At 43.7% G+C, this 13,889-nt stretch overlaps 1 protein-coding gene across 1 annotated transcript in view; it reads left to right on the forward strand.

Annotated features, from left to right (window-relative positions):
* The first annotated feature begins 1,113 nt into the window (after positions 1-1,113).
* SPNS3 (SPNS lysolipid transporter 3, sphingosine-1-phosphate (putative)) overlaps positions 1,114-13,889 on the forward strand; it is a 51,075-nt gene continuing 38,299 nt past the window's right edge. Inside the window, exons 1-6 of the mRNA XM_032786926.2 lie at positions 1,114-1,392; positions 7,507-7,572; positions 8,839-8,975; positions 9,985-10,136; positions 12,047-12,113; positions 13,400-13,590. Coding sequence (XP_032642817.1) covers positions 1,167-1,392; positions 7,507-7,572; positions 8,839-8,975; positions 9,985-10,136; positions 12,047-12,113; positions 13,400-13,590 — 839 coding nt within the window. The 5' untranslated portion in view covers positions 1,114-1,166. The remainder of the gene's footprint in view (positions 1,393-7,506; positions 7,573-8,838; positions 8,976-9,984; positions 10,137-12,046; positions 12,114-13,399; positions 13,591-13,889) is intronic.

Here is a 13,889-nt window from a genome sequence, read left to right on the forward strand (position 1 = left end):
TTAACTACATCACAAACAATTCACAACTTGGATTTCATTTAGTAAGCTGGTCACTGAGCAATACTCAAGTATCTGACCAGAAGCTTCATAGGAAATCACAATATCGCAGATGCTGATGCACTGTGATTTTCAAATCTCTCTTTAGTGTTGTATTTGTGAGGCTCAAAACTAAGCCTAAAAATAAGATTGGAAAGACCACAGTCCACTGCCTGATTAGAGGAGGAAACTGATGGTGATGTTAATGCCTGCCTAATCCTCTCAGAACCCTTTTCAGTACTCAATCTTGAAATGAAATCCATCTATGATCTTCAGCAATATGCAAGGAGAGAAGGAAGTTCCTTCCTTATTTCCCTCCCCCCACCCCAAAATTTGCTAAAGCGTTCAGTTTCTGTGAGCAAAAATCCCTATAGTAAAACATGCTGAGATTGCATTGGTAAATCACATAATTATCCACTTTCCCTTAATCCTGACTTATGTGGAATCTGGCAGCAATATCTGAGATGTGACCTGCATCACCACAGTATCAGAGCATCAAGATCTTTTATTGTATTTATCCTTGTAACACCCCTGGGAGCAAGGCAGTGCTATTATCCCCTTGTTACAGATAGGAATGAGGCAGAGACTGAGATCGCACATCAAGTCCATAGTAGAGCACAGACTTCTAGCCAAGTTTACCATGTCCTCGGCTAGTTCCTTAGTGACCAGACCATCTTGTCTCTCCTCCTTTTTCCTCTCTGCCAAAGAGGCCATCTTTGGTTCTAAAGAGTCTCCCTGAGTCCTGGCATCTGGAAAAGGTTATTATTAAGATCTTCTCTGCTCATTCTTTGAGGCCTTCGAAGACAGAATTCTGTAGTACTTTTTCTTCATGCATAGTGGATTATCTTGTATTTACCTTGTCCAATCTTACCTTGAGTGCAAGGTAGAATATATTGTACAACTTAAATTTCTCAGCAAAAACCACAGGGTTGGATCTCCTTTTCCTGCAGAAGCTCTATCATTGGAACCTTAATTTTCAGTGCAAGTGGCTAGGTTTGTGGGAGGATCATCATTTCAGGAAATGACTACACTGGGTGAAGTTCCTTATAACTTGATTGCCAAATTGAGACTTGACTTAATGCACTTAGAAAATAGTTTGAAACTTGTGTTGTCTTTGTGCACGGTGGATCATGCAGAACTCTGTGCCAGAGGGATCCAGTGGAATGAGTGAGTTCACAGACCTGCAGTCCCAGCAGCACCCAGGCTCACAGAATTATGGAGCTACTGCACCAGCTACAAGTACTGCTCAGTTCTCACAGACAACAGGAAAAATTTCAGCAAAGAGATCTTACCTAGCAGTTGGTGTGCTGTGCTATATTAATTTACTCAACTACATGGACTGGTTTATTGTACCAGGTAAGACTCTTCCTCCTCTCTCATAGAAAGAACAAATAATAGTTCTCAGGAACTCTGTTCGCTCCACAGTTAATGGGGAAAACATCTGGCTTAAAGCTGTTTATCTGTGTAAAAAAAGTAAATTATTCAGAAGCACAGACTGTTTCACTTGATTGCTTTGGTCAGTTGGTCACACTTCCTGTCAAGGTGCCATTTATAGATTTTAATAATTGTTTAAGGTCCATAAACTTTTAAGCAACCTTCAACTATTCATGTCTAACATGCATATAACATGCATTAATCGTTTATTAACTCTTAAATCATTTATAAATGGAAGCCAGGTATAAAATGCAACTGGTCTGGTTCTAAGTAATGACTTTGCAGAGCTTTGACAAAGACGCTTTTCTTGGGCTGTAGACAGGCAGCTCACAACATCTACCTTCAGTAAGTTTTTCTCCCCTCTGCCTAGGGAAGTGAATGGGCAGGCCTGGTGCAACCATTTAGGTGACCTAGACAGTTTCCTAGGGCGCTGGGATTTGGGGGCCGCCATTTTCTTTGGCAGCGACTGCGGCGGCCGGATCTTTGGCCGCCCCGGTTGCCACCGGCATTTAGGCGAAGGGAGCTAGAGCAGCGGGGTGCGGGGAGGGCCGCCTGCAGCAAGTAAGGATGGGGCGGCATGCAGGGGAACTCCCCGCCCCAGCTCACCGCTGCCCCTCCTCCTCCTCAAGCACGCCATGGCTGCTTCACTTCTCCCGCCTCCCAGGCTTGCAGTGCCAATCAGTTTAGGTGCTACAAGCCTGGGAGGCGGGAGAAGTGAAGCAGCCACGGTGTGCCCGGGGTGCTTGTGCTTGTGCTCATGCACAGAACAGGGGTGAGCTGGGGCTGGGGGTGTGCCTCAGGGCGGAGGGTGGTGAGCTGCCAAAAGGGGGACACCTCAGGACGGGGTAGGGTGAGGTGCCTCAGGGCAGGGGCGCTGGGGGGGGGCACAAGGTGGAAGTTTTGCCTAGGGCGCGAAACGTCTTTGCACCGGCCCTGTGAGTGGGGGATTACTGCCCTCTTTGCTTGCTTTAGACAGTGCTCCCATTGGAACTAGTGAGCCTTGCTTGAAAAAGGACTAATGATGAGATCATCCTTGACTCTCTTCTCTTATGGAGGGGATTAAAGGAGCAAAAAACGTACTCTTTTTTGCCAAAATTTTGATAGGGAAAGGCTGGTTTTATCTTCTGGCCCACTGGAAACTATGTGATCTCTGCAGTTAGGAGTTTCACATAACTTTGGCTAAGTTGAGGCTAGAGGAGACCTATTCTCCATTTCATTGCCCTTCAAAATCCCAAATAGTTCTCTGAATAAGATCATTCTGACTTAGGAGGATGGTTTTTGTCAAGGCATGAGTGGGAACCATGATAGAAGTAGTGCTTCTAGTGGAGCTTTGTTGCAATTTGGATATCTGGAGAATGGTGAGGAAGCCATGGTTCTTCAGATCAATTGTGATTTGCGGGATTTCTTCTGGTCTAGGTGTCAAAATCCTATTTCTACTCTGTTCACTCCCTCACCTGCAAACCTCTAGCTTGCCCTCAACTTGGAGGTAAGAACAGAAACTTGTGATGGGTTTCCCAGGCTGCCTGCCAGTGTTTTTCAGTTTCTGATGGGGCATGAAGACTGAAATTGTCTCAGTTTCCTCGATCTAGCAGATGCACGTTTTATTCACAAAATAGCAAATTTAACTTGACAAAGCTGAGTCTCTTGTTTGTCAAGGTCTTTGCGGGTTTGGTCATCAGTCTAGACTTAAATAAATGCCTGATTGCGCTTAACAGGATAGGTTGTTGTTTTGTGCAGTAGGATGAAACTATATGTGCCATAGACTTAATTCACACAGGAAGTAGTTTTTGCAATGGTGAAGGGCTGGGGCTGTACATTGTTTGTGGGTTCAGACTTGTTTTCCCCTGAATAATTGGGAAATGAACATGGCTCCTTTTTCAGCCAGGAATAGGAAACAAATAGGAATATGAGCTGAATGAAGTAGCAAGGCAGTTATTGCCACAAGTCAGTCCTTCATCGGAATTTTGATCCTCCTACTATTTTCTTTTGCTTAGGCATCAAATATTTGGCCCTCTGCTAGGAACCGAATAGGGGATGGACAGAATAACTGGAAGGGGGGGTAAGGAGAAAGAACACACATGGGGGAAAATATTGGATGTTAATAAAATGACAGAGGCTAGGTATGCGAAGTCCTGGCCATGGTCATTGTCATTCGACACATTACTAGAACTGTCCTACTTTAGCTCCTTTCAGTCTATGATATGAAAGTTCTTTACACATATTTGTGAAAGTTTTACAGCACCCCTATGAAGTCAGTGATGGCACCCCAGCTTAACCACTAAGGAGACTGAGGCACAGTTTAACACAACCTAGATAACACAGGAACTCGATAGCAGAGATGAGGCTAGAACCCAAGCATTCAACAGATCAGTCCTGTACCCTAACTGTAAGATAGGAGTTAATTGAAATATGTTTCTATTCTCAGAGTTATATATCCCCTTTTGTTTGCCAGTTAAAATTGCTACCTATACAGTATAGCAATATCCTGTACATCAGCTTGAAGTCAAGCTATATTGCAGAATTCTTGCGTCAACCACCTTCCTTTTTAACTCTATCTCTTTGGCTGTCAGAACCCTTAAGTAAAAGGTATGTCTACACAGCCCATGGCAGCGAGCTTCCCAATGTGGTTTGACAGACTTTGGCTACTGGGGTTTGCAGTGATGCTCTAAAAATAGCTCTGTCAATAGCATGGGAAGTGGCAACTCAGGCTCTGAAGCCTAGAGAACCCTGAGTTCCAGTCTGAGCTGCAACTTCCCATGCTGTCAACAGTTATTTTATAGCACTATTATAGAATCATAGACTTCAAGGTCAGAAGGGACCATTATGATCATCTAGTCTGACCTCCTGCACAACGCAGGCCACAGAATCTCTCCTACCCACTCCTGTATCAAATCTGTGTCTGAGCTTTTGTGAGTCCTGCTAGCCCAAGTCTGTGTAGACATACCCAAACTCTTTGGCTTTTAATAAGTTTGAACAGGAAAGTAGGAGCTGTGTGCATCAACTTGCAAGGTAACTGAAGGCTATGGAGAAGTTGTGGTTTTCTGTTCATAACAGTTCTTTTCAAGATACAATCTGCTTTGCTCTGATCCTCAGCCATAAGAGACCTTTTGTCTGTGTGCAGCTAATTATATGAGGGGATAGGATGGAATAGAATCTGTCAAATGTTTCTTCAAGTGTTGATGATTATGTCATTTGAACTTTGCCCCTCTTGTTTGTAATCCCATTGCTGGGGGTTAAAGTCAATACCTTCCAACTTGGTTCCCACAAAAAATTCCCACAAGACCTAAATAACTGTCCTGAATTTCAGAGGTGCTGATCATCTTTGTCTCCTATTGACTTGTGTGGTTTGGTATATGAAAGCTGAAGAATTATTTAGGTGGATAATTGTAGGTAGCATTCAAATGGAAAAAAATTTAGCCTGGGTTGGAATGCTCCGTTTGCATGTATGGAGAACGCTACTTGCAATTCCAGTTGCAGTTTTACTTCGATACTTTACTTTCTGCATTTCCTGTTGATCATTGGTGCTGTGCATTGACAAATAGCTACCAAGTTCTACCAGTTCTACCCTAGAGGCATGGATAAAAGGATCTAGTTTGATTGCTATTTTGGTTAAAATCTTGACCATTAAAAGTCTGTCTCAATCATTGAACTAACGTCAGGATTTAAATGGGGTTTTGCTCTGAAAAGTGACTAAAAATGTCACTGGATTTCCATGTGTCATACATCAATGGTTTGTTTGCTTGTTTTTTCTCATTTTAAGCCCTGCAAATTTATCCTGGGATATGAAAATCAAAGTCTGAAAGTCGAGACAATCACTAAAAGCAAAGAGTCTGCAGGCAAAGTTCTGCCTTCAATTACATCTGTGTTTTCTGCAATGAAGGCACAGGGGTTGAACGCAGATGGCAGAAACTGACTGGTGAAGGAAAATAGACCCTCCAGTCACTGAGGGAGATTGCAAGAATAGAATCGGAAGAAGTTAAGAATCAAATATGGAATCTCAGTGTTGCTGCTAGTCTCATTTCAAAGTCACTTTAATCAGTCATCAAAGTAGGCAACATTCAACAGTTGCTTGTCTACCACGCTGTTGGAAATTAGAGAGTGGCACAGTGTCTGTTCATTAAAATTCTTTAAATTCTTTTTTCAAAAACATAAAAATAAACTAAGCCAAGTAATACAAGAAGTGATAAATTGCTAAAATATCCTCTATCATCAGACTAAAGCAGGGGTGGGCAACCTGTGGCCTGTGTGCCAAAGGCGGCACATGAGCTGATTTTCAGTGGCACTCGCACTGCTCGGGTCCTGGCCACCAGTCCGGGGGGCTCTGCATTTGAATTTTAAATTAAGCTTCTTAAATATTTTAAAAATGTTATTTACTTTACATAAAACAACAGTTTAGTTATATATTTTAGACTTGTAGAAAGAGACCTTCTAAAAACGTTAAAATGTATTACTGGCACACGAAACTTTAAATTAGAATGAATAAATGAAGACTCAGCACACCACTTCTGAAAGTTTGCCGACCACTGGACTAGAGGAATACAAATACATTCCTGTTTCTTTATTGTTTAAGCCTCTGCTATCTATTTTAAATTTTGTATCGGAAAAGGGCTAGCGTGGGATTAAAAGATAAGTGTGTGCTAGCTACAAATGCAGCCTAAAAATGGTGATGGTCATGATATTGTGTAAATGCCATGTTTTATCACAACTGAATGCATCCATATGATGTCGAATCCTAGTATTTTCTGCTATTTTGTTGCTGATGTAAAGTCAAACAGTTTTGAAAGAAACTAACATTTCTTTCAAGAACATTTAATAAGCTAGAAATGTTCAAATTTTGCCACTAGTCTCAGTTAGTTAAGAGGAAGTGAGGAAGAACATCAACCAGCTCTTCACACCTTTATATAAACCAATAGAGAGATATCAAATAATTCTTTATCACTGCAAGCTTGTGGTGTTTGTCAGTGTCATAGGGATTACAAAAATCCTTTGTCTCAAAATTGCTCTCCTACACGTGCCTCAGTTTACCCCAACAAAGTGGGTACAAATGGTGAAAACTATTTTTAGAGAACTACTACACCAATCACTAGAGTTTTTAATTTTTTTAGCTTTCAACTCGTAATAAGGACTATTGTAACCATTGATACTCTTTTTGGAGAGGCAGAAATCAGAGCACCTCTGTACACTGGAAATGTTAAAATGTTGTCATTAACGGAATTTTAGAAATAACTTTTGGTTATCCTAAACATTTCAGGATCTCGTGCTGAATGCAGCTAAATGCCCACTAAATTAAACTACCATCTATTCTATTCTGTTTCCCATTGGGTCCACCTAAACCAGTGGTTCCCAAACTTGGTTCGTGGCTTGTTCAGGCTAAGCCCCTGGTGGGCTGAGAGACTTTGTTTACCTGATCGTCCGCTGGCACAGCTGCTCACAGCTCCCAGTGGCCATGGTTCGCTGTTCCCGGCCAATAGGAGCTGCGGGAGGCGGCACAGGATGGGCCACCGCTTTCCACAGCCTCCATTGGCCAGGAACGATGAACTGCAGCCACTGGGAGCTGCGAGCGGACGTACTTATGGACACTCCAGGTAAACAAAGTCTCTCAGCCCACCAGGGGCTTAACCTGAACAAGCCACGAACCAAGTATGGGAACCGCTGGTCTGAACCTTGAATTGTAAACTGTTTATGCATCACTATGCGCGCACACATGGCTCTGTGGAACTTATATGGAAATCCTGGCTGAGTTGTGTCTTGCAAGATCTCCAATAGTAGGATGATTATGAATTGCCTGAAGAAAGTGCTGGAAACTTCACCATAACTAGTTTATTAATGTATGCAAGATGCTATGGAGGGTTTAAAGATTACACTTCAGTTTAAAAATTACAGCCCCGAGGAAAATTAATGGGCCAACTCACCACCTCTGTGCAACCCCTTGACTTGAAGTGAGGCTTCAGGTTTGCAAATGAGTAAAATGGTAACTACTGCAGAATGATACACTCTGCTATAGCTGCATAATTGTGATTTTTCTCTTTGTTGCAGGGGTGCTGGTAGATGTAACGAAGTACTTCAACATCAGTGATAGCGTTGCAGGCTTACTGCAGACAGGTAAAGAGATGTCACACTATTGGGAGCAGCTTAGCCTGCTCCACATCCATGTTGCCTGTCTCTAAATCTCAGTCTAGTTCGTCCCTGCTCCTTATTTTTTCCAGTTCCCCACTGTCTTGTTGATTTTGGCTTTGACCTTTCAAATGTTTAGTCAGTTTGATCACAAATAAAAGACTTAAAGTCACTAGCTGAAGTCTGACCAAGTCTGCAGCCTTCCAGGAGTAAAGAAAGCCCTTGACTGTTTGTGGTCACCACTAGAGTTCTTATGGAACTTAAATCATAAGAATTGAGGGGGGTTAAACTTGATTTCTCACCTGAATTTCAACTTGGGCAATAAAATTCTGCATATAAAAATTCTCCTGGAGGTTACCATTGGAAAAGAGATTTGCTTCCTGCCCTGAACCCAACAGTAAAATTCTAATCTAGTCAAATCCATTGACTCCAGAGTATAAATAACCAATTAAATAGCTCTTTTTTCCATAAAGCAATTGGCATGAATGAAAGTTTACATAAAGTGGTCATTGTCTGTAATCCCTTTGAAAAATACCTGACAGTTAAAAGTAAAACAGACTCTCTGTAAAATGATTAGCTCCAGAATTAGAACTCTTTAACTCAATTCAATAGTATTTAAGGGTATACCCTTTTTGGAGCATGTTTTGGGAATAACCAATCCATTCTGGAAGGTGACATGAACTAGTAAGATGGGTTGACAGTGTCTGAACTGTAGCTGCAGAGTCTGGAGGCACAACCTTAGGCTGAATTTTCAGTGTCCCCCTATAGTCTGCGGTACCAGGGAGAAGGGTCTTTCAGCTATGTATATAAAATAGTAACTTAGTAATACATTTCATCCAGCTTATTGCTTTAAACATGTATTTCACTGTTCATGGGCTCTGTCATCTCCATCTGTAAACTTCAGTAGCTAGAAAAGTCACTGCCTAACACCGAATTAACAAATCCAAACATCTTGTATCTAGAGAAGAGTCAGGGATATAAAAATGTGAATTGTTTGGATCTGCAGGGTTGGCTCAGAGCTCTCTACTCATGAATTGCACTTCTGCAACCTCAAAATTGGGCGTTCCACCTAATAAGTAACACATCTCAAGTATCAGAGGGGTAACTGGGTTAGTCTGTATCCACAAAAACAACTAGGAGTCCGGTGACACCTTAAAGACTTAACAGCAGCACATGGCATCTCTCTCTGGGGAGCGAGGGGAGCTATAAGAATAATCTGGCCAGCCTTGTCACTGCTCTTGCTTTGGATTGCAGTCTTCATCTTATGTTTTTTGGTGTCTGCACCCTTCTTCGGATACCTTGGTGACCGATACAACAGGAAAGTCATCCTCAGTGCTGGTATCGTCCTCTGGTCAAGTGTAACGTTAGGCAGCTCATTCATCACTGAATCGGTATGTCACTTGCTTATTTGGAATGGTACTTTTAGAAATCAGCTGCCTGAGTCTTGCAGTGACTCATGGAACTTTTGTTCTGATCACGTTATAGTTTGTAAAAGCTTTCAGGCAGACTCCCTGAAACATGAGTAAATGGGCTTTGTGCAGGAAAGCTCTATAGGAATGATATGCTGACCCTTCCAGTGAAGCTGTTCCAGTGAAGCTGTTCACACCAGTGAAGCTGTTCTGTAGCTGCTGCTGCAGTATCCTTAGCTTTGTTGTTGCCCTCTTTCTGAGCATGTGCATTAGGGTGTAGGGGCTTGGCTGGTGAATCTGTGAAACTATGACCATGCCTTGCAATACTCCCTGGTGACACCCCAAGAATTCACCACGTGCTGCTGCAGAAGGAAGCTTGAAAAGCAGTGTTGTGCTTGGAGAGGTTGCAGGTGTGGGAGGTGACAGCACTCTGAAGTCAATGGGAGTCATGAATGAATAAATACCAAGCACTGCAGGATTTGGCCCAGTTACTTCAGCCGCCCTTCTTAGATCCTCCAGTTTAGTGAGGCTACCTCAGTAACTATAGGGGACTCAAACTGTTCTCCCTGTTGTAAACACTGGTAACTGTAACGACTATGGCAGAGGCAGCTAAGACCTTGCCTACCCTAAGGGCTTGTCTTCACTACTGGCTAGATCAATGCAGCGGGTATCCATTTAGTGACTCGTCTGGTGAAGACGCGATAAGTTGAAGTTGACAGAAGAGTGTTCTCATACCAATACTCCTCCTCCCTGAGAGGCGGAAGCAGTGTTGGCGGGAGAACATCTCCTGTCAACATAGCGCGGTTTAGACATTGCTGTAAGTCAAGTCGACGTAGCTTAGATTAAGTTACATAATTTAACTAGCAAAACTTAAGGCGACTTTAGTGTAGACCAGGTCTTAAACTCCCATCCCATGAGAAACATGCTTCCTTAAAAGGTAGTTTCCATTTCATGTGTGCTTTTTGGATCTTAATGCCTCTTCTGTCCCCAGCACTCCTGGATATTCTTCGTTTCACGAGGACTTGTTGGCTTCGGCACAGCCAGTTACTCCACCATAGCACCTACCATCATTGCGGACCTGTTTGAGAAGGACCAAAGGACCTCTGTGTTGTCTGTCTTCTATATCTTCATCCCAGTTGGAAGGTTTGTCTGCTCACCAGTAATGGAAGCTTCTTGCAGCACTTTCTGAAATGAGTTTTTTCATGTTTACTTTTTCAACTAAGAATGGCTTTTTGACCAAATTTTTTTTTCTGATGGAGAACTTTGATTTTCATGGAAATATTGAAAGATTTTAATAAAACGAAAGCAAACTGAAAAGCAGAATTTTTTCTAGAATACCCAAAACTCTTCAGCTTTTTGGTTTTTCCTTAAAAATATTGTCTGGGAAGTTTCTTTTGTTTGTTTAATTTCCCATGAAAAACTTGCACTTTTCAAACATCTCTACATATAAAAAGAATAAGGTACTGAAAACATGGTTTGCTTTCTTAAAAAAAAAAACCACCTCTGAGAGTGGGAAAATAATGGTCTTATAGATAAGCTGTCCAGAGTCCTACCGTGTGTTAGTGATAGTTAGGACTAGAGCTCAGTCTTGCAGTTAAAGTTAAAGGAACCATTGCAGAGCTTAATTCATATGGTCTACCCAAACAGGGTCTCGCAGTAGTGAAACTGTGTGTGGGCTGCCTGGATTTGGATGCTTGGGTCTAATTACACAGAATAAAGGTTTACTCCCAGAGGAAATACACCTTCTGGCTCAGGGGTGGGCAAACTTTTTGGCTCAAGGGCCAGATCTGGGAATAGAATTTGAATGATGGGTCATGAATGCTCCCAAAATTTGGATTGGGGTGCGGGAGGAGGTGAGGGCTCTGGTTGAGGATGTGGGCTCCAGGATGGGCCAGAAATGAGGAGTTCAGGGTGCATGAGGGGGCTCTGGGCTGGGGCAGAGGGTTGAGGTGCGGGAAGGGGTACAGGCTCCAGCTGAGGGTGCAGGCTCTGGGGTGGGGCTGGAGATGGGAGTTCTGGGGTACAGGAGGGTGCTTTGGGTTGGGATCGAGGAGTTCAGAGGGTGGGAGGGGGATCAGGGCTGGGACAGGGGGTTGGGGTATGGGGAGAGGCTCAGGGATGCGGTCTTCAAGCGGCATTTATCTCAAGTGGCTCCTGGAAGCAGCAGCATGTCCCTTCTCCAGCTCCTACACGGAAGTATGGCCAGGCGGCTCTGCACACTGCCCCGTCTGTAGGCACTGCCCCTGCAGCTCCCATTGGAGTGCCAGAGGCAGCCATTGGAGCATGTAGGAGCCAGAGTGGGCCCAAGCTGCAGCTTCCAGGAGCCATGTGGTGAGGCCCCCGACCCTGCGCCTCAGCTGGAGCACCAGAGCGGGGCAAGCCCCAGATCCTGCTCCCCAGTGGGAGCTCGAAGACCAGCTTAAAACTGTCCACGGGCCATAGTTTGCCCACCCCATTCTATCTGATGCGCTGAATAATACTCTCTCCTACCCTCTTCTTAGCCTTGCCCTTACCTCCCTCCCGCCCCCCATTTACCATTACCTTAATGGGAGGAGGGTGGGCAAGCCAGAGTTGACATCACATTGCTTCCGTGCCTTCGTGGGCCTGGGAAACCTTTTTTCTAGGATAGTCCAATCTTAACACTTTGTTTGAGGTTGCTGGATAAGGGCCAATCTCCCATTGCACTCCAAATCTGTCCTGTGAGGGAAAGATACCCTGACCACCTATGATTCAACAGTAGGGATATGCACAATATGTCTGAACTATGAAAAATCAGTACCTGTTTTTCAGCATCAGCATACTTGGATAAATATTAATGTAAATGTGGCTTGGATATTATCACCATCTCAAACCTGCTCTGAGCAGGTTACAGTGACTAAACCCAACTAATTTCCCTGGGAGCTACAATTGAATAGGCCTCACTGCTAGGAAATGACTGCAAAAATGTTCCTCTATGCTCCTCTCAGTACAAATCCTACCCCTGCAGGGTCTTGGGGTCTCATGGCACCAATGCAAACTAATGTAGTCTTGGCATCCCATTTTGTCTTTTACAGTGGTCTTGGTTATGTTCTGTCATCTAGTGCAACGCAGACTGCTGGCCACTGGCATTGGGCATTCAGGGTGAGTCTTTCCCTTTCTCTCACTGCTCAGTACTGATCGACTCTTTGTAAAATCCTGGTTTTGACTTGAGATCCATATAGCCTATTGGAGTCTGTGTCATTAGGATTTCAATCCTTTATGCAGGGACTTCTCTGATCACTATGTTTCAACAAGAATGTTAAAAGGGTTTTAAAGAAACAAAATATAAGAATAACTGGAGGGGAACATAGTTACCAACAGAGAAGAGAGTTGCACCCTTAGAACCTTCCATTAAAGTCCCCCTTTCTTACATGAATCACTATTTAATGGAACTCTTTCTGGAGAGTGAGTGACGTTTTAAGTTTCCATGACTGTAACTGTGCTCAGCGCAAGGATGGGTGAACTGCAGAGCTGCCATTCAGTCAGTTTTTAGATGAGGCATTGTATCCTCCTTAGCTTCATAGGCACCCCTTAATTAAAGACCATTTGGAAGAGCTACAGTGGACTGAAAGGTAGCTGGTGCTGAGCCTAGAGGCTCTTTCAAACCAAGGCACCTGAAAACTAAAATGGTCCTCACTTTGGCATAGAATCATGTCATTATGCACAGAAATTGTTACAAGAGGAACCAGTTTTGCGAAAATACTGTTGGAAATAACCCCTATTCCAGTCTTGTATTAGTCAGATTGCTGTGATGAATGCTCTGCCATTGTAGGACATTTCACATCTTCAAAGTACTTTGATAAATCTTCCTAATTCACCCGCAAAGTATGTCAGTCAGTATCAGTGGGGCAAAGAGGACATGGGATTTGAGTGACAGCTGGGACTAGAACTCTGGAATACTGGACTTGTAGTCACAAGCTCAGTTCTTCTTCTTATGCTGCTCAAAGTGTCCTGAATAACCCTCCTATTGAGGTACTTGCAGGATTAGAAGTGTGCATGTGGGTGTGAACGCTTTTCTAGGTGCAGCAGGGATGCGACAGCTTCCGTATCTGGTGACCCTCCCGCTCGAGATCCCAACATTGCATTGTGGGGAGCCCTCTCCTTACATTTTTCTCTGGGATCATGGGGAAGGGAACAGTGCCTTTGCACAGGAGAATGCATAAGAGTTGGGGAACATATTGCATCTTTTCACCCTCATCACCAGAAGGATTTCTCCCCTGACAGAAAAGCTAATCATGTCTAGGTACATGCAACTGGGTCTAGGCTTGTCTGCAGCTTCCTCAAAGGTAAATCTTTAGGAGCAATGTCGTGCATTTCTTTTACTATTAACTAGCCTTCAATATCAGAGGAAAGGTGACCGTGACCTTACTCCAGTTTTGTCTCTACAGATAACGCCTTGCATGGGTGTTATAGCAGTGGCTCTTCTAATTCTACTGGTCCCTAATCCAACCCAGGATGCAACTGAAGGACATGGACACCAGAGCTTCACTAGCACAACTCAGGGAGCAGATGAGAAGCCCGGTGCCCAGAGTACTGCCAGCACGACCTGGTGTGACGATGTCAAATCCCTCAGCAAGAAGTAGGTGGCTATGGCTCAAAGGCTACACTCCGCCCCAAAAAGCTATTAAACCAGTAGAGCGATTCCAAATTCAGAAAGCTGCCATATTCTGCATGCAGGTCCTCTGCAGCTACGTGCTGTAGGGCATGTAAGATCGCAGAGATGTCTGTAATGAATCCCCATTCCTTAATTACTGGGATACTACCTATGAGGCTAAGAACTAATCTGCATTGGCCACTCTCCCCCTATGAGGGAAAAGAAAGATGGAAAGCAGCTCGTCTTTGGGACAGAGGGAACAGGGATACCTGGCTCACTCATTA

The sequence above is a fragment of the Chelonoidis abingdonii genome, chromosome 20, assembly GCF_003597395.2.
Source record: "Chelonoidis abingdonii isolate Lonesome George chromosome 20, CheloAbing_2.0, whole genome shotgun sequence".
Taxonomy (NCBI): domain Eukaryota; kingdom Metazoa; phylum Chordata; order Testudines; family Testudinidae; genus Chelonoidis; species Chelonoidis abingdonii.